The sequence below is a fragment of the Vulpes vulpes genome, chromosome 3, assembly GCF_048418805.1.
Source record: "Vulpes vulpes isolate BD-2025 chromosome 3, VulVul3, whole genome shotgun sequence".
NCBI lineage: Eukaryota > Metazoa > Chordata > Mammalia > Carnivora > Canidae > Vulpes > Vulpes vulpes.
In genome coordinates, this window is record NC_132782.1 from 84,484,373 (window position 1) to 84,505,932 (window position 21,560).

Genomic DNA, 21,560 nt, shown 5'->3' on the forward strand with positions numbered 1-21,560 from the left:
ATTGAAAACAAGTATTTAAACAAAAACTTGTGCATATATGTGGATAGCAGCACTATTCACAAATGCCAAGAGTTGGAAACACACAAATGTCCATCAAATAAAGGAAGGATAAACAAAATGCAATATGTCTATTCAATGCAATATTGTTCTGCCATAAAAAGAAGGTTCTGATGCATGCTGCAACATGGATGAATCTTGAAAACATTATGCTAATGAAAGAAGGCAGCCACAAAAATCAGATGTTATAATGACTCTCTGTATGAAGAGTCCAGAAGAAACAAATCTTTTAAGACAAAAGTAGATTAGTGGTTGCTTAGAGCTAAGGAAAGTGGGAAGTAATAGTAAAAAAAGTACATGATTTCTGGGTTGAAAACAATATTCCAACAATGGACAGCAGTAAAAGTTACACACATCTCTGAATGCACAAGAAGAATTTTCAGTTTCATTGAGTTATAATAGACATATTGTACTATAGAAGTTAAGGTGTACTGCATATACTTGACACACATATATAATGAAATGATACACAATAAAATTAATTAACATCTATCTTCTCCTGTAGTTATAAAAACAAAATTACCCACCATTATGATGAGAACTTCTACAAACTACTCTCTTGGCAAATTACAAATACATCATACAACAGTGTCTTTTTGTTTTGTTTTGTTTTGTTTTGTTTAAGATTTTATTCATTTATTCATGAGAGAGGCAGAGGCATAGTCAGAGAGAGAAGCAGACCCCCCGTGGGAAACCTGATGGGGGACTCAATCCCAGGACCCCATGATCATGCCCTGAGCCAAAGGCAGATGCTCAACAGCTGAGCTACCTAGGCATCCCTAGCAGTGTTAACTACAGTCATCAAGTTGTATTTATCAGTTTGATACTTATCTTAGAGCTGAAAGTTTGTACCTTTGGTCACCTTCTTTCAAGTACTATTCCCAGCCTCTGCCTCTGGAACCATAGATCTGATCTCCTTTTTGTATTTTTTTTTTATTCCACACACAATTGAAGTCATACAGTATTTGTCTTTCCCTGTCTGACTTATTTCATTTATCATAATGCCCTCAGGATCTATCATGTTGTCCAAGTACAGGATTTTCTTCCATTTTTATGACTGAATAAGATTCCATGGTATACACATATCACATTTTCTTAATCCATTCCTTGGTTGATGAACACTCAAGACTGTAAAAATTGAATTGTACATTTTCAAAGGGGGACTTACATGTTATATGAAGTTATATCTCAATAAAATTGTTGTTGAAGGTTAGGAAAAGAGGAAGTGAGGGAGGAAAGAAGGGGAGAAAACAGGAAGGGAGGAGAAAAAGGAAAATAGCCCTGTACGTACATATTGAGAAGAAAAATGGATCAAGGAAATCAAATTTTAAGAGCTTCCTGATATTTTCCACAAAGGGATCTTGTGGGTTGTTGAGGGAATCAATGTTCACTCCAAACGATGTGCTGGTAATCACATCCATGCTGTAGGCTCCAAAGATGCTGAGTAGAAAAACAAAGACGTGGATGATAAAATCAGCACCTCTTTACTATCCTCAGCCAACACATTCAGCAAGAAGTGCATGTAGATTCCAATGTTCAGGCAAGACAAGAGCCATACTTCCAGAACACCTGCTGGATCATCTAAAGAGTCTATAGTGAGTGAGTGAGTCACACTCACTCATGAGGTGCAAGTGATGCAGCTGGCCTTGTGCTGGGGGTGATGGGGATACTAGGGCAAGTTAGACAAATCTCTGAGCTCAAAGAGCTCAGTCATGGAGGGATAGAGACCCCAAATCAGACAAATTACATGAATGTGTTTTGAGTACGGGCAGTAGAAGGTGGATAATCACTGTGTCTGAGCAGGACAAATGGTGGAATAATTAAACCTTTCTCAGGGAGTCAAGAAAGCTGAAACTGAACTGGATCTTCTCTCACCACAGTCTGTATGCTCAGAGCTGATTCCTCCTTAGCACATTACCGGACACCAACACCCTACCCTGTTCTGTGCTGCCAAGAATACCATCCCTTTTCTCTACACCCTTGTTAAGTCTCCTGAAAGACCCATTTTGTCTCATCTCCATTGATCTGAGATTGCCCTGAGTACTCACTTATTTCTGGAAAATGTTCAACTAAGAATGTTCCTAGTTAAAAAATATATATTAAATCACACCAAAATTGATTTAGGGGATGCCATAGCTAAGTGATCATATACCACTAGTTTTCCTAGGACAATCCTAATATACATCTGTTCATCCTGCATAATTAAAAAATATACCAGTATATATATATATAGAGAGAGAGAGAGACTATATATATATATATATATATATATATATATATATATAGCCACCCTACCCATCCCATGAGCAGGGCCTTCTCTCTTTTGAGATTGAAAGAAGGACAAATAGTCATAAGAGTTAATATTTAGCATTTTGCAAAAAAAAAATATTTAGTATTTTGCTAATATCGGCAACAAAATCAGGAAGGGGTTTAAGTTGTTCCAAGTTCCACATGATCACTTTCTTGCCCCACCCAGTGCCCAGCAATATATACCAAGTGTTCTCCCACCACCACCATTCCATACTCTCTACACTAAAAGATTTGGTACAATCATGTTTCCTTTTTTCTCAAGCACATATTTTTGTCTTCCATGATATCCAAGGTGACAATAAAGCAGATAAATTAATCCTGCCTCATGTACACAAAAGAAGACCCTCTCTCTCTCCTAGCTGCTCTGCCTTTTTAGATAAGCTACCTCTCCTTGGCTGGCCCACTGGGCCACATGTCTACTTCAGCTTGTAATACCACATATCTACTTCAGCTTGTTCATTGGAGTAACTCAACAGTGGGAATTGGGCTTTCAACAGCTGGAAAGTGTCATGACAGAGTTGGAATCCTAGAAGCTGCACTCCTACTTACTCTTTCAAGTTGATGGATTTGCCTTTCTCTGCCTCCTTCCTCAGGTTCCTCACCAACACATCTCCATACTGGCCAATGATGGGGAACATCTACACACAAAATACAACACCATCTGAAGTTAAATCCAAGAATCAAGTCCCATAATGACATGGCTTTCACAAACATAGAGCAGGAAAGGACATTTAATAACAAATTTTATCATGTTTCTTCCAGGACATGAAAAGACCATTTCTAGGAAGCCCAAAATCAGCAGACTAGTCCTTAGAAATGGACTACGATCTTATTTCCTACCTGTCCCCAGATGTATTCCTTAACTTTCTAATTGAACCTCTTCTTTTCTTACCTCCTTGAGCTTTCCACTGGTGAAGGTTGGGGACAGCAATGTTCGTATTCTCTTCCATTCTTCATCCTCAGACAGAGAGATGGCACTTTTCATAAATCCCACTGGACCTAAAGACTGGAGTCAAAGCAAAACACATTTTGCCCTACATAAGTTTTGAAGGCCTCAAACGTTGTGGAAAATTTGTTAAACATGCAGAAATTGTTCAACAAATATTTAGTGATTACTGACTTAGTAGCAGGCTCTATGGTAGGTGCTTAATCGATATTTATCCCAAATGCTTAGCTTCCTGTAAGTCTGAAGGAGTTATCCAGCCACATGAGTGCTTTCTAGCATTTATATTCCATCTACTTTTCAGTGTAAATGTGGTATGGAAAATTTGGCAGCAAAACTACTCCTCCAGGAGAATACACAGGATTAACAGCTTGTACATTCTTCTAAACTGCAGAGTAGAATTGGATTGGTAGAAGATAGCCAGATAGCCCTGTCAAATGTATGTTGCCTCAGACCAGTTCTGCCTTTACACATATCTATATCATGAGCATCTCAAACAGATGTCTTGATAAGGTGATTTAAAAAGAAAAGTAGTTAACAATAAAAAGATTAGGAATCCATTTGCTATTGTGAAGAAATGATGTAGTTACATGGAAATCTTTCCCCCTATACTTTCCCCAAAGGAACATAAAGAAAAAGAGTTAGATGATTCTATTTCTCAGCTTGGGACTTGCCTATCAAGTCAACCAGCTTGAATGTTTCTTCCATCTTTCTAAATTATATTTTGTTTAAAGTGGGTATCTCCATGGCTAAAATTAACAACTCAGGAAATAACATGTGTTGGCGAGGATGCAGAGAAAGGGTAGCCTCTTACACTGTTGATGGAAATGCAAACTGATGCAGCCACTCTGGAAAACAGTATGGAGGTTCCTCTAAAAATTAAAAATAGAGCTACCCTCAACACAGCCATTGCACTATGTACCCAATGTTTATAGCAGCAGTGTTCACAATTGCCAAAATATGAAAAGAGCCCCGATATCCATTGACAGATGAATGGATAAAGATTAATTATACATATATAATTAAATATTATTTAACCACCACAAAGAAGGAAATCTTGCCATTTGCAACACTGTGGATGGAACTAGAGGGTATTATGCTAAGCAAAATAAGTCAGGTAGAGAAAGACAAATACCATATAATTTCACTCATATATGGAATTTAAGAAAAAAAGCAGATGAACATAGGTGAAGGGAAGGAAAAATAAAATAATAGGAAAACAGAGAGGGAGGCAAACCATAAGACAATCTTAACTATAGGGAACAAACTGAAGGTTGCTGGTGGGGACGTGGGGGGGATGGGGTACCTGGGTAATAGGCATTAAGGAGGGCACCTGAAGTAATGAGCACTGGGTATAGTATGCAACTGATAGATTACTGAATTCTACCTCTGAAACTAATAATACAGTATATGTTAATTAATTAAATTTTAATTTTAAAAATTTTAATTAAAACAAAATAAAAACAAAATGGATATCCCCAACACCATTTCATGATAAAAATCTCACAAACCAGGAAGACAGGAAAACTTCCACAACTTAATAACAAACATCTAAAAACTCTAAAGCCAACATCACCTCAGTGATGAAAGATTGATGTTATATCACTAAGATGATGAAATAGGACACATCAGCCTCTGTCATCCCACAAAGGAGCAACAATTAGATGGCTATCCATAAACAAAAATAAGTCTAAGAGCTTAGGAGTCAAGTTGAAGTAAGAAACTTCAACAACACAGTAGACTAAAATTCCTGAGAATAACCATACAAAAACAAGGTAAGGGAAATAAAGTCATTTTGCTTGCATCACCCCATGACCCAGGCCAGCACTGCTCAGCACAACAGGATACTCCCTGATCTGCCACAATTCCCCTTCTTGGGTAATGAGCAGAAGGATAAGCGACCATTAGCCCCAGTCCTTCAGGGCATGGCACTAGCAACTGTTTGGTTTCAAACCTTCCAGGGACTGGCATAGCTGACACATCTAGACATAGCTAGGAACAAAGAAGGGCAGGACTACCAGTATCAGCGAAGTGGCAGGAGTAAACACAGTTCCATGTACCACTCTCAGAGGACCCTAGCAGTCTTAGCTCCTGGGGAATCTACAGCCAGCACAGCACTGTGCACCCTCTAAGATTTTGCTGCAGTTAGTTTCACAGGTTTTCTCATTTGCAGATCCAGATGCCTGAGTCTGCTGTGTCCCATCTGCATTCACTTGAGTTGCCTCAGCCAGCACCACACCCAAAATCCTGAGCCCTAGAATCTATACCACCAACCACTCTTGGCCTCTGTAACTGGGCATACATACAAAACACCATCCCAGCCCCAGTACCTTTCAGGTACCTGAAGTCATGCCTGATTCCTGTCACTACACTGCACTGCCACTGAGACTACAGCTAACCCCTGAAGTTGTACACCCACAACCATGCCAGTCTGAACTCTAGTCATGAGTGCCTGCTGCTGTGTATGCACTACAGGCTAGCCCTGAAGCCACGTGAGTACACACAGACAGCTCAGGCATTCAAATCTACTTGTGTGCCCATAGTTGGCATAGGCCCTACCACTGGCATTAGCTCTGTTCTGGGCATAAGACTGCTTTCAGCCCCTACAGACAAGTGTGTGTAGAGCACCAACTCTTGCCACTATTCTCTTTCCCCAGTCCTATGGCACTGGATCTGGTGGTGCTGTTGAAGACCCCAACAGACACCACAGGCACAAAGAACCCTCTACTTCACTTGCTGCTAAGGATCATGCAGTTGCCAATATTGTGGCCCCCAACTGTCTGAACCAATCATGTCCTGGGGATTATTTCAAATAATTCAGTCAGAGTGGAGAAGAAAAGAAAGAATGAAAGAATGGAAGAACGAAAGAATGAACAAACTGGGGGTGGAAAGCCTACAGGACCATCCCTTATAGGACCATCAAGTGAAACAATATTCATGTTATGGGAGTCCCATGGGAAAGAGAGAAGTGGGTAGAATACTTATTTAAAGGAACAACAGCTGAAAACTTCCCAAACCTAGGGAAATGTATGGAAATATTGGGAAATAAGCTTGAAGTCCCCAGTAAGATTGAATCTGAAAAACACTTCTCCATGAGACATTATAGTAACACTGTCAAAAATTGAACCCCCCAAAAAATCTTGAAAGCAGCAAGAGAAAAGGAGCCATCAAATACAAAGGAACACCATGGGACTATCAGTGGATTTCTCAGCAGAAATCTTGAAAAGCAAAATAGAGGGAGTGATTTCTTCAAAGTGTTGAAAAAAAAAATACCAACTAAGAATACCTTACCCAGAAAAACAAGGCTTTCAGAAAAGAGAGAGAGATAAAGACATTTCCAGACAAGCAAAAGTAGACAGAATTCATCACCACTAAGCCTGCCTTACAAGAAATACTAAAGGGAGTCCTTCAAGTTGGCAAAAAAAAAAAAAAAAAAAAAACTTACTAGTAACATAAAATCACATGAAAGCATAAATGTAACTGATAAATATATAAATACATAATTCACAACACAGTGATATTGTAGTGATAATATGCAAATTACCTGTAACTCAAGAGAAAGCTAAAAGACAATTTTTTAAAAAAGGAACTACAGTGAAATAAGTCAATCAGAAAAGGACAAACATTATATGGTCTCATTCATTTGGGGAACATAAAAATTAATGAAAGGGAATAAAAAGAGAGAAAATGAGTGAAAATATCAGTGAGGGTGACAAAACATGACAGACACCTAACTCTGGGAAATGAACAAGGGGTAGTGGAAGGGGAGGGGGGTGGGGAGTTGGGGTGACTGGGTGATGGGCACTGAGGGGGGCACTTGGCGGGATGAGCACTGGGTGTTATGCTATATGTTGGCAAATTGAACTCCAATTAAAAAAATTTTTTAAATTAAAGTAAATAAAAGAGGAACTACAGCTAAAATAATGTGTTAGATACATGTTATAAAAATGTGTAAACTGTGATACCAAAAACATAAAATTGGTGAGGAGGAATAAAAGCATTGAGTTTGGATTTAAACAAATTTAAGTTCTGATCAGCTTAAAACAGACTGCTATATCTAGAGGATATTTTATGTAAGCTCCCTGATAACTCCAAAACAAAACCTAGAGTAGGCACAGAAAAGATAAAGTGAAAAAAATCAAAGCATTTTTCCCACAGTTGTGGGAAAAAAGCAACATGAAATTACAATGGAAGATGGGAAGGAGGAAAAATTGATCAATTAAACAGCTGGACTAACAAAATGACAATAAATCATTATCAATAATTACTTTAAAATGTAAAGGGAAAGATGAATAGATACAGAAAATGAAATATTACTCAATCTTAAAAAGGAAGGAAATCTTGTCATTTCCAAGCATGGATGAGCCTGGACAACATGGACAACAGGGTAGGAGCACTAAACCAGACACAGGACAGGATTTGCACGATCTCACTTACAAGTGGAATCTAGAAAAATGAAGTCAAGCTCAGTAGTAGAGGGTAGAATGGTAGTTATCAGAGGTTGGGGCAAATGGCAGATAGAAATCACTTCGTACAAACTTTTAGTAATGAGATGGATAAGTTCTGGAGCCTGAATATACTGCATGGTGATTATAATTATTAATACTGGGGGGAGGGGCAAGATGGCGGAAGAGTAGGGTCCCCAAGTCACCTGTCCTCAACAAATTACCTAGAAAACCCTCCAACCATCCGGAAAATCTACGAATTCGGCCTGAGATTTAAAGATAGACCAGCTGGAACACTACAGTGAGAAGAGTTCGTGCTTCTATCAAGGTAGGAAGACGGGAAAAAAGAAATAAAGGAACAAAAGGCCTCCAAGGGGGAGGGGCCCCGCGAGGAGCCGGGCTGAGGCCGGGGCGAGTGTCCCCAGGACAGGAGAGCCCCGTCCCGGAGGAGCAGGAGCTGCACCAACCATCCCCGCGGAAAGGCCTCCCGGGGAATTGGAGCAGGATCCCCAGAAAGGCGGGGATGCCCTCGGGCTCCCGGGGACACTAACAGGCACCTGCGCCCCGGGAGATGCGCCGAGCTCCCTAAGGGCTGCAGCGCTCGGCGGGACCCGGAGCAGCTCGGAGGGGCTCGGGCTGCGGCTCCGCGGAGGGGGCTGCGGGGCGGGAGCGCGAATCCAACAGCGCAGGCCCCGGAGCACAGGGCGCCGGGACACAGCCCAGGATCCGGCCTCCCCCAGGACAGGCAGAGGCCGGGAGGGCCCAGGACAGCAAGGACGCTCCTGCCTGGAACTGAGCAGATCAGCGGCCCCGCCCGGGAGCCCCCAGGCCCCGCAGACGGAGAGCCCCGGAGCTACTGCGGGAGCTGACTCCAGGGTCCCAGAGCTACCCCGCCACTGTGGCTTCCTCCCGGGGCCTCACGGGGTGAACACCCCCCATTGAGCACTGCACCAGGCAGGGGCAGAGCAGCTCCCCCAAGTGCTAACACCTGAGAATCAGCACAGCAGGCCCCTCCCCCAGAAGACCAGCGAGACTGACCAGTTCCAGGGGAAGTCAAGGGACTTAAAGTATACAGAATCGGAAGATACTCCCCCGTGGTTTTTTTGTTTTTTTTGTTTTTGTTTTTGTTTTGTTTTGTGCTTTTTTTACTTTCTTTCTTCTTGATTTCTGATTGCTTCCCCCACCCTACCCCACCCTTTTTTTTTCTTTTTCCTCCTTTCTTTTTCTTTCTCTTTTTCTTCTCTCCCCCCTCCTTTTTTTCTTCTTTCTCTTTTTTCTTTTTCACTTTTCTTTCCTTCTCTCTCGTTTTCTCCTTTTCCCAATACAACTTGTCTTTGGCCACTCTGCACTGAGCAAAATGACTAGAAGGAAAACCTCACCTCAAAAAAAAGAATCAGAAACAGCCCTCTCTCCCACAGAGTTACAAAATCTGGATTACAATTCAATGTCAGAAAGCCAATTCAGAAGCACTATTATACAGCTTCTGGTGGCTCTAGAAAAAACCATAAAGGACTCAAGAGACTTCATGACTGCAGAATTTAGATCCAATCAGGCAGAAATTAAAAATCAATTAAATGAGATGCAATCCAAGCTAGAAGTCCTAACGACGAGGCTTAACGAGGTGGAAGAAGGAGTGAGTGACATAGAAGACAAGTTGATGGCAAAGAGGGAAACTGAGGAAAAAAGAGACACGCAATTAAAAGACCATGAGGATAGATTAAGGGAGATAAATGACAGCCTGAGGAAGAAAAACCTACGTTTAATTGGGGTTCCTGAGGGCGCAGAAAGGGACAGAGGGCCAGAATATGTATTTGAACAAATCATAGCTGAAAACTTTCTGAATCTGGGAAGGGAAACAGGCATTCAGATCCAGGAAATAGAGAGATCCCCCCTAAAATCAACAAAAACCGTTCAACACCTCGACATTTAATAGTGAAGCTTGCAAATTCCAAAGATAAGGAGAAGATCCTTAAGGCAGAAAGAGAAAAAAAAGTCCCTGACTTTTATGGGGAGGAATATTAGGGTAACAGCAGACCTCTCCACAGAGACCTGGCAGGCCAGAAAGGGCTGGCAGGATATATTCAGGGTCCTAAATGAGAAGAACATGCAACCAAGAATACTTTATCCAGCAAGGCTCTTATTCAAAATGGAAGGAGAGATAAAGAGCTTCCAAGACAGGCAGGAACTGAAAGAATATGTCACCTCCAAACCAGCTCTGCAAGAAATTTTAAGGAGGACTCTTAAAATTCCCCTTTAAGAAGAAGTCCAGTGGAACAATCCACAAAAACAAGGACTGAATAGATATGATGACACTAAACTCATATCTGTCAATATTAACTCTGAACGTGAACGGGCTTAATGACCCCATCAAAAGGCGCAGGGTTTCAGACTGGATAAAAAAGCAGGACCCATCTATTTGCTGTCTACAAGAGACTCATTATAGACAGAAGGACACCTACAACCTGAAAATAAAAGGTTGGAGAACCATTTACCATTCAAATGGTCCTCAAAAGAAAGCAGGGGTAGCCATCCTTATATCAGATAAATTAAAATTTACCCCGAAGACTATAGTGAGAGATGAAGAGGGACACTATCTCATACTCAAAGGATCTATCCAACAAGAGGACTTAACAATCCTCAATATATATGCCCCGAATGTGGGAGCTGCCAAATATTTAAACCAATTAATAACGAAACTCAAGAAATACTTTGATAATAATACACTTATACTTGGTGACTTCAATCTACCTCTTTCTACCCTCAATAGGTCTTCTAAGCACAACATCTCCAAAGAAACGAGAGCTTTAAATGATACACTGGACCAGATGGATTTCACAGATATCTACAGAACTTTACACCCAAACTCAACTGAATACACATTCTTCTCAAGTGCACATGGAACTTTCTCCAGAATAGACCACATACTGGGTTACAAATCGGGTCTAAACCAATACCAAAAGATCGGGATAGTCCCCTGTATATTCTCAGACCATAATGCCTTGAAATTAGAACTTAATCACAACAAGAAGTTTGGAAGGACCACAAACACGTGGAGGTTAAGGACCATCCTGCTAAAAGATGAAAAGGTCAACCAGGAAATTAAGGAAGAATTAAAAAGATTCATGGAAACTAATGAGAATGAAGATACAACCGTTCAAAATCTTTGGGATGCAGCAAAAGCAGTCCTGAGGGGGAAATACATCGCAATACAAGCATCCATTCAAAAACTGGAAAGAACTCAAATTCAAAAGCTCACCTTACACATAAAGGAACTAGAGAAAAAGCAACAAATGGACCCCACCCCCAGCAGAAGAAGACAGTTAATTAAAATTCGGGCAGAACTAAATGAAATCGAGGCCAAAAGAACTGTGGAACAGATCAACAGAACCAGGAGTTGGTTCTTTGAAAGAATTAATAAGATAGATAAACCATTAGCCAACCTTATTAAAAAGAAGAGAGAGAAGACTCAAATTAATAAAATCATGAATGAGAAAGGAGAGATCACTACCAACACCAAGGAAATACAAACGATTTTAAAAACATATTATGAACAGCTGTACGCCAATAAATTAGGAAATCTAGAAGAAATGGACGCATTCCTGGAAAGCCACAAACTACCAAAACTGGAGCAGGAAGAAATAGAAAACCTGAACAGGCCAATAACCAGGGAGGAAATTGAAGCAGTCATCAAAAACCTCCCAAGACACAAGAGTCCAGGGCCAGATGGCTTCCCAGGGGAATTCTATCAAACGTTTAAAGAAGAAATCATACCTATTCTACTAAAGCTGTTTGGAAAGATAGAAAGAGATGGAGTACTTCCAAATTCGTTCTATGAGGCCAGCATCACCTTAATTCCAAAACCAGACAAAGACCCCACCAAAAAGGAGAATTACAGACCAATATCCCTGATGAACATGGATGCAAAAATTCTCAACAAGATACTAGCCAATAGGATCCAACAACACATCAAGAAAATTATTCACCATGACCAAGTAGGATTTATCCCCGGGACACAAGGCTGGTTCAACACTCGTAAAACCATCAATGTGATTCATCATATCAGCAAGAGAAAAACCAAGAACCATATGATACTCTCATTAGATGCAGAGAAAGCACTTGACAAAATACAGCATCCATTCCTGATCAAAACCCGTCAGAGTGTTGGGATAGAGGGAACTTTCCTCGACATCTTAAAAGCCATTTACGAAAAGCCCACAGCAAATATCATTCTCATTGGGGAAGCACTGGGAGCCTTTCCCCTAAGATCAGGAACAAGACAGGGATGTCCACTCTCACCACTGCTGTTCAACATAGTTCTGGAAGTCCTCGCCTCAGCAATCAGACAACAAAAAGACATTAAAGGCATTCAAATTGGCAAAGAAGAAGTCAAACTCTCCCTCTTCGCCGATGACATGATACTCTACATAGAAAACCCAAAAGCCTCCACCCCAAGATTGCTAGAACTCATACAGCAATTTGGTAGCCTGGCAGGATACAAAATCAATGTCCAGAAATCAATGGCATTTCTATACACTAACAATGAGACTGAAGAAAGAGAAAGTAAGGAGTCAATCCCATTTACACTTGCACCCAAAAGCATAAGATACCTAGGAATAAACCTAACCAAAGAGGTAAAGGATCTATACCCTAAAAACTATAGAACACTTCTGAAAGAAATTGAGGAAGACACAAAGAGATGGAAAAATATTCCATGCTCATGGATTGGCAGAATTAATATTGTGAAAATGTCAATGTTACCCAGGGCAATGTACACGTTTAATGCAATCCCTATCAAAATACCATGGACTTTCTTCAGAGAGTTAGAACAAATTATTTTAAGATTTGTGTGGAATCAGAAAAGACCCCGAATAGCCAGGGGAATTTTAAAAAAGAAAACCATATCTGGGGGCATCACAATGCCAGATTTCAGTTTGTACTACAAAGCTGTGGTCATCAAGACAGTGTGGTACTGGCACAAAAACAGACACATAGATCAATGGAACAGAATAGAGAATCCAGAAGTGGACCCTGAACTGTATGGTCAACTAATATTCGATAAAGGAGGAAAGACTATCCATTGGAAGAAAGACAGTCTCTTCAATAAATGGTGCTGGGAAAATTGGACATCCACATGCAGAAGAATGAAACTAGACCACTCTCTTTCACCATACACAAAGATAAACTCAAAATGGATGAGAGATCTAAATGTGAGACAAGAGTCCATCAAAATCCTAGAGGAGAACACAGGCAACACCCTTTTTGAACTCGGCCACAGTAACTTCTTGCAAGATACATCCACAAAGGCAAAAGAAACAAAAGCAAAAATGAACTATTGGGACTTCATCAAGATAAGAAGCTTTTGCACAGCAAAGGATACAGTCAACAAAACTAAAAGACAACCTACAGAATAGGAGAAGATATTTGCAAATGACATATCAGATAAAGGGCTAGTTTCCAAAATCTATAAAGAACTTCTTAAACTCAACACCAAAGAAACAATCCAATCATGAAATGGGCAAAAGACATGAAGAGAAATCTCACAGAGGAAGACATGGACATGGCCAACATGCACATGAGAAAATGCTCTGCATCACTTGCCATCAGGGAAATACAAATCAAAACCACAATGAGATACCACCTCACACCAGTGAGAATGGGGAAAATTAACAAGGCAGGAAACAACAAATGTTGGAGAGGATGCGGAGAAAAGGGAACCCTCTTACACTGTTGGTGGGAATGTGAACTGGTGCAGCCACTCTGGAAAACTGTGTGGAGGTTCCTCAAAGAGTTAAAAATAGACCTGCCCTACGACCCAGCAATTGCACTGTTGGGGATTTACCCCAAAGATTCAGATGAAATGAAACGCCGGGACACCTGCACCCCGATGTTTCTATCAGCAATGGCCACAGTAGCCAAACTGTGGAAGGAGCCTCGGTGTCCATCGAAAGATGAATGGATAAAGAAGATGTGGTTCATGTATACAATGGAATATTACTCAGCAATTAGAAACGACAAATACCCACCATTTGCTTCAACGTGGATGGAGCTGGAGGGTATTATGCTGAGTGAAATAAGTCAATCGGAAAAGGACAAACAGTGTATGTTCTCATTCATTTGGGGAATATAAATAATAGTGAAAGGGAATATAAAGGAAGGGAAAAGAAATGTTGGGAAATATCAGGAAGGGAGACAGAACATAAAGACTCCTAACTCGGGGAAACGAACTAGGGGTGGTGGAAGGGGAGGAGGGTGGGTGTTGGAGGGGAATGGGTAACGGGCACTGAGGTGGACACTTGACGGGATGAGCACTGGGTGTTTTTCTGTATGTTGGTAAATTGAACACCAATAAAAGTTAATTTAAAAAATAAATAAATAAAATGAAATTTCATTTAAAAAATAATAATTATTATTAATACTGTACTATATGCTCGAATCAGGAAGGCAATAAAGAATGATGAGAGGTAAAAAAAAAATACTGTACTATATATTCGAAATTTACTTTAAAAGTAGATCTTATGCATTCTTACCACACACACGCATATAGAGTAACTCTGGGTGGTGATAGATATGTTAATTCATTGGTCATAATCACTTCACAATGTATATATAAATCAAAACATCACACTTAAATATATACACTTTTCATTGTAAATATATATATATAAAAAATAGTTAAGGGTGAAAAGCTGAATGTTTACCCCTAACATCAGTAACAAGGCAAAACGTTCACTCTCACTAGTCTTACCAACATACTAGAAATTTTAGCTAGTGCAGTAAGACAAAACAAAGAAATAAAGACATACAGATTGGAAAGATAAAAATAGTGTCCCTATTTCAGGTGACATAATTGTCAATGTAGAAAATCTTGAGGAATATAAAAAAGAACACCTCTGCATCTTAAATAAGCTAAGCTAGGTTTTAGGAAACAAGATCCAAGATTGCTAGAACTCATACAGCAATTTGGTAGTGTGGCAGGATACAAAATCAATGCCCAGAAATCAATGGCATTTCTATACACTAACAATGAGACTGAAGAAAGAGAAATTAAGGAGTCAATCCCATTTACAATTGCACCCAAAAGCATAAGATACCTAGGAATAAACGTAGCCAAAGAGGTAAAGGATCTATACCCTAAAAACTATAGAACACTTCTGAAAGAAATTGAGGAAGACACAAAGAGATGGAAAAATATTCCATGCTCATGGATTGGCAGAATTAATATTGTGAAAATGTCAATGTTACCCAGGGCAATGTACACGTTTAATGCAAACCCTATCAAAATACCATGGACTTTCTTCAGAGAGTTAGAACAAATTATTTTAAGATTTGTGTGGAATCAGAAAAGACCCCAAATAGCCAGGGGAATTTTAAAAAAGAAAACCATATCTGGGGGCATCACAATGCCAGATTTCAGGTTGTACTACAAAGCTGTGGTCATCAAGACAGTGTGGTACTGGCACAAAAACAGACACATAGATCAATGGAACAGAATAGAGAATCCAGAAGTGGACCCTGAACTGTATGGTCAACTAATATTCGATAAAGGAGGAAAGACTATCCATTGGAAGAAAGACAGTCTCTTCAATAAATGGTGCTGGGAAAATTGGACATCCACATGCAGAAGAATGAAACTAGACCACTCTCTTTCACCATACACAAAGATAAACTCAAAATGGATGAGAGATCTAAATGTGAGACAAGAGTCCATCAAAATCCTAGAGGAGAACACAGGCAACACCCTTTTTGAACTCGGCCACAGTAACTTCTTGCAAGATACATCCACAAAGGCAAAAGAAACAAAAGCAAAAATGAACTATTGGGACTTCATCAAGATAAGAAGCTTTTGCACAGCAAAGGATACAGTCAACAAAACTAAAAGACAACCTACAGAATAGGAGAAGATATTTGCAAATGACATATCAGATAAAGGGCTAGTTTCCAAAATCTATAAAGAACTTCTTAAACTCAACACCAAAGAAACAAACAATCCAATCATGAAATGGGCAAAAGACATGAAGAGAAATCTCACAGAGGAAGACATGGACATGGCCAACATGCACATGAGAAAATGCTCTGCATCACTTGCCATCAGGGAAATACAAATCAAAACCACAATGAGATACCACCTCACACCAGTGAGAATGGGGAAAATTAACAAGGCAGGAAACCACAAATGTTGGAGAGGATGCGGAGAAAAGGGAACCCTCTTACACTGTTGGTGGGAATGTGAACTGGTGCAGCCACTCTGGAAAACTGTGTGGAGGTTCCTCAAAGAGTTAAAAATAGACCTGCCCTACGACCCAGCAATTGCACTGTTGGGGATTTACCCCAAAGATTCAGATGAAATGAAACGCCGGGACACCTGCACCCCGATGTTTCTATCAGCAATGGCCACAGTAGCCAAACTGTGGAAGGAGCCTCGGTGTCCATCGAAAGATGAATGGATAAAGAAGATGTGGTTCATGTATACAATGGAATATTCCTCAGCAATTAGAAACAACAAATACCCACCATTTGCTTTGACGTGGATGGAACTGGAGGGTATTATGCTGAGTGCAGCAAGTCAATTGGAGAAGGACAAAGAGTGTATGTTCTCATTCATTTGGGGAATATAAATAATAGTGAAAAGGAATATAAGGGAAGGGAGAAGGAATGTGTGGGAAATATCAGGAAGGGAAACAGAACATAAAGACTCCTAAATCTGGGAAACGAACTAGGGGTGGTGGAAGGGGAGGAGGGCGGGGTTGGGGGGGAATCGGTGACGGGCACTGAGGGGGACACTTGACGGGATGAGCACTGGGTGTTTTTCTGTATGTTGGTAAATTGAACACCAATAAAAATTAATTTATTAAAAAAACAACATCAACAGAAAAATCAACCCTGTTTCTATATAATAACAAGAATATATTAAAACACACTAAAAACACAATAAGAATTATAATCACAAAAAAGGCGAAATACTTTAAATGTATATTTAACAAAACATAAAACATATGATTTTCCTATGCTGAGAACCAAGTGTTGGTGAAGAATCAAAGAAAACCTAAATAAGCTCACATTGCGTCCATGCATTGAAAGATATGACTTAGTAAATATATAGATTTTCCACAAATTGATCAATACCTTTAAGTCATGTTTTACAAAATCCCAGCAAATATTATGTAAACATAGATAAGCTAATTCTAAATTTGTATCAAAAGGCAAAGAAGCTAGAATACCTAAAACAATTCCATCAAAAATAAAATGAGAGAAATCACTGTTCATGATGTTGAGACTCATTATATGGCTACAGTAATCAAGAGAGCCAGGACCCGGGGGAGGGATAGATACAGAGATCAATGAACAGAAAATGAGAAATAGACACATACACACAGGTCCAGGTAAATTTTGACACTGGTACAACAGCAATTCAATGGTGGAAGTACAGCCTTTTCACAAATGGTGCTGAACCAATTAGAGATCCGTAGAACAAAAAGATCTTTGAACTGAACTCCACACCTCACAAGTAACACTAAAAACTAATACAAAATAAATCACAGACTTACATGTAAAATATAAAACTATATACTTATATGTAAAATATAAAATAAATATTTGGAGAACTTCCTTCAGACTTAGGTCTAAGTGAAGATTTTTCAAACTTGGTGCCAAAGTCACAATCCATAAAAGGAAAAGAAGATTAACTGGCCTTACCAAAATAAAAAATGTTGCTCTGCTGAAGACCCTGAGACAACAAAATGACTAGTTATACACCATACCTATAAAAAAAGTAGTAAGAAGGAGACTTCTAGTAGTGGAACAGCCCTGTAACATCCTTGGGGGTGAATACACAAATCTACATGTAATATAAATGTTCAGAGAGCAACACACACACACACACACACACACACACACACACACACATACAAGTGAGTACATATAAAACTATTGACAACTGAGTAAGCTCTGTGGCTAGAACCAATGTCAATTTTGGCTTGGACCTTGTTATGCAGGATCTTACCTTAGAGGAAACAGCTTGAAGGTTACATGACATGGGACCTCCTCTGACAACTTCCTGTGAATCTATTCTTATTTCACAATAAAATAAAAGTTTTATAAATAACTATGTAAATTTAAAATAGGGGATCTCTGGGTGGCTCAGCGGTTTAGTGCCTGCCTTCGGCCCAGGATGTGATCCTGGAGTCCCAGGATCGAGTCCCGCGTCGGGCTCCCGGGATGGAGCCTGCTTCTCCCTCTGCCTTTGTCTCTGCTTCTCTCTCTGTATCTCTCACGAATAAATAAATAAAATCTTTAATAAAATAAAATAAAATAAACCCATGCCTACCCGCCGGTTTGTGAAGACAGAATAACATTCTTTCACTAGCACTGTTTTGATCATGTCCGGATCTGTGATAGCAAGCACAGGCTGTCGCCCATCATAAAACCTATGTTGGGAAAACAGACGTGATTATACTTAACATGCTAGTTTTTGCAGCTGCAGCCATGCCTAGCAGTCTAGACTTTTATCCTCATGGTACCTAATCCAATCTCTGAGATTAGGGTTTAGAAATAACATTAGAACGTTTATTGAGTATACATGTGTACGTGGATAGTTCCTGGACCATTCTCCACAGTTTTTTCAATGTTTAAAACATTTCAAATATTTTAGAATTATGTCAAGCATTTCAAATAATTTATCAAATATTAAAGAGGAAATTAAGTTGGTAAATAACTGAAAGCAAGTAAATTATCTAGGAACAGAAAAAAAAAAAAAGAAGGAGAATCCACCTACCCAGTCACTAAAAATTATAATGTTGAAGATATATCAAACACATGAAAGGCATGTGATAGAATATTAGATGAAAATTGTGCACACACTAATCACACATATGGAAGATGTGTCTACAAATGAAAAGACTTGGAATGCTCAAAAAGCGATGGCAATATTATGAATTATATCCTTGCCCTATTTTCTAAAATATGCTTCCTAGTTACATTTGAAAGGAAATATAATTTTTAAACTTAAGAGAGGTCCTTGACAGCATTGTTAGAAAAATTTAAAACAAAAAACAAAGAAAATAAAGAAATACAAGGGAACATGAATTCATTTTAGATACATTTCCTTTTCATTACTTATATTTATTCTTATATGTGGGTCCCAAGTGTGAGTTCTTTGGGCTCCATGTAGGTGACATCATATAGCAACAGAGCAAGTCCAATCTTGCACATTTGTCACATAAAGCTGACTCTTTATATGTGATCCATTCAATTCTAGCGTGACCTCCTGAGTGTCAGTATGACCTGTTAATAAGAATCTGTCACCAGCATGAGGTTTACTCTGGCATTTTGTTTTCCACTATAAATCATCTGCATTTAATAGAACAAAATGAAAGATTTCCCATAATTCCCCTATTCTTTCTTTAATATCACAGAGGAATCTCAAATGGTTTTGTGATCACATCTAAAAACGGATGAGGAGGGACGCCTGGGTGGCTCAACAGTTGAGCGTCTGCCTTTGGCTAAGGGCATGATCCTGGGGTCCAGGATCAAGTCCCACATCAGGCTCCCTGTGAGGAGCCTGCTTCCCCTTCTGCCTATGTCTTTGCCTCTCTATATGTCTCTCATGAGTAAATAAATAAAATCTTTAAAAAAAATAAAAACAGATGAGGACACTATACTAAATGCTACCCATCTCCAAAAGTAATTCTAAAACTCAAAGATTTCAGTGGGATTCAGGTACATTTAGTGTTGAAGCAGTGATAGAAGTTACTGAAGTGGTGCTTAAGGTCAACTTTCCTAGCAGCCTGATCATACTTCTTGGATGATTCCCCTTGTCCCATCATGTTTGTTCAAAAACACCTGGGTGGACAAGAGACAATGATTTTGTGTTACCCTTTATATTCATGATCTCACACAACCCTAATATTGCTTCCACTACCAGTTAAATTCAGATTCTTGGGCCCCACCCCACATCCTTCAGATTTGGTGTTGCTGGGGGATGAGGCTCAAGAATCTGCATTTTTAACAAGCTCTTCCAGGTGGTTCTTCTCTATAGCTATGCATGAGAACCATTTGCTAAGGACAGAACTGGGCCCAGAATGTAAGGCTGGCTGAATAAGTACTGAATATAGGAAGGGGCAGTGAGCTGAACCAGGGTGATCCAGAGATCTGTCTTCTTTCTATTCCATCATGTTGTTTATGGGTCACACCAACACAGCAGAACCCTGCAGTTTATGAGGACTTGACCAGAGAAGATAAAGAAATGTAGGGAGAGACCACACTGGCTGTTAGCAGCCCCACACCACATTATACCTCTCCAGGCTCGATTTATACTTAGACCTGTACACCTGGTGACACTTAGGATTCCAGGCAGGAGAGACTCCAGAAGCTTTACTACAGTAGGCTTCATCCCAAGGGGCTCTCAACTGAGACTGTCCACACCACAGGGGCCTCATCACAACAAGCCTATCCAATAGAAAGTTCCAGAATACTCACCCCCACATTCTTCCATACTTTCTAAAACAGTTCTCATCAAAAACAGAAAAACCCTGCAAGAAGAAACAAAACATATTACTCATCTAAACATAATGAGCCCTATGTATAACAGGGACCAAAATGACTTAGATCTCATGAAATGTGGCTTACTTCCCCTTACCTTACAGGAAATAAATAAAGGGAGAGAAAACAGAAGAGATACTGGAACAGAGAATTTCAAGTCCCTCTTAAGTTCTCTCCTAGTATTGTAGATACTGGACATCTTACCCTGTCTCTGAGGACTGTGTAACCCATGTCTACCTGATATGTTTGGCTTGTGTATGTCTTTTCTTAAAATCTCAAAACCTTCTGAAATATTACCTCAGGGCCATATGGGAAAACTGTAGCTAAGGAAAGTAAGCATGGCCTGCATACTCTGAACACCCAGTTACCACCCTGTTCATTGATCTCATAAGCCCTACGAGATTTCAGTGGATTTAGGATATTAAGACACCAGTGACCTCTTTTAATCTAGCAGTTTTACATAAGTCTAACACCTTTGTTGAGTGAATAAATGAGAGATGAATGAGTGAATGACAAGGTGGACTACCCTTCTAGCCATCCACCTCAAAAAAAAAAAAAAAAAAAGAGGGGATAGTGCCACCACTCTGCACAAAGAACAGAGCCAATTAAAACACTTAATCTAAAAAACAAAACAAAATTTAATCTGAGTTTTCACTTCTGTCATTTAAAAAAAAAAAAAACAACTTCATGTCACTAAGTTTCAACTGTGATTTTGATGTTTTAACCATGCAAAACAGGGTTCCAGAAATGTAGGACTAGGGAAGCATGTACTAAGGAGTTGATACAGGAAAAATGGAAAAGAAATTATTGCTTTTTCAGAGGGAAAAGTCCAAGACTGTCTTAGATGATAATTGGCCACTGAGGGTCTCAGCAGGAGATAAGTGGTATCTGAGAAAAAAGTCCCAGATCTGGGAAAGGAACTTCACAGCAAAGAACAGCCTTCAGGTGAGACTGCCTGCTGGCCTTCTAGATGTAAGCTCTTAACCTTCTATCCAGGGGCTGGGCCTTGGACAAGAAATCAGAGCTGGATTAGCCACAACGTCTCCACCAACACCAATCTGTGGATCCACTAGCACACTCCATTCAGTATATTAATTTCTTAATAAATTTGTCAAAGCATTTTTTTTCTAGTGACTTTGTATAAGCAGTTCTACCTTTGTATGAAAAACAACATACATACACACAACTCATTCAAAGGTTAAACTCTGAAGTCAAGGCAAGCACCATTACCCCTCACCAGAACTCCCTCCCTGTTTAACTCATCCAGA

At 39.7% G+C, this 21,560-nt stretch overlaps 1 protein-coding gene across 1 annotated transcript in view; it reads right to left on the reverse strand.

Moving 5' to 3' along the window:
- The window catches only part of LOC112909983 (cytochrome P450 3A12), a 45,358-nt gene that overhangs the window by 15,282 nt on the left and 8,516 nt on the right, over positions 1–21,560 (reverse strand). Inside the window, exons 5-9 of the mRNA XM_072753088.1 lie at positions 20,230–20,282; positions 18,080–18,179; positions 3,260–3,373; positions 2,917–3,005; positions 1,349–1,497 (exon numbers count right to left, since the gene is read on the reverse strand). Of these exons, the coding sequence (XP_072609189.1) occupies positions 1,349–1,497; positions 2,917–3,005; positions 3,260–3,373; positions 18,080–18,179; positions 20,230–20,282 (505 nt within the window). The remainder of the gene's footprint in view (positions 1–1,348; positions 1,498–2,916; positions 3,006–3,259; positions 3,374–18,079; positions 18,180–20,229; positions 20,283–21,560) is intronic.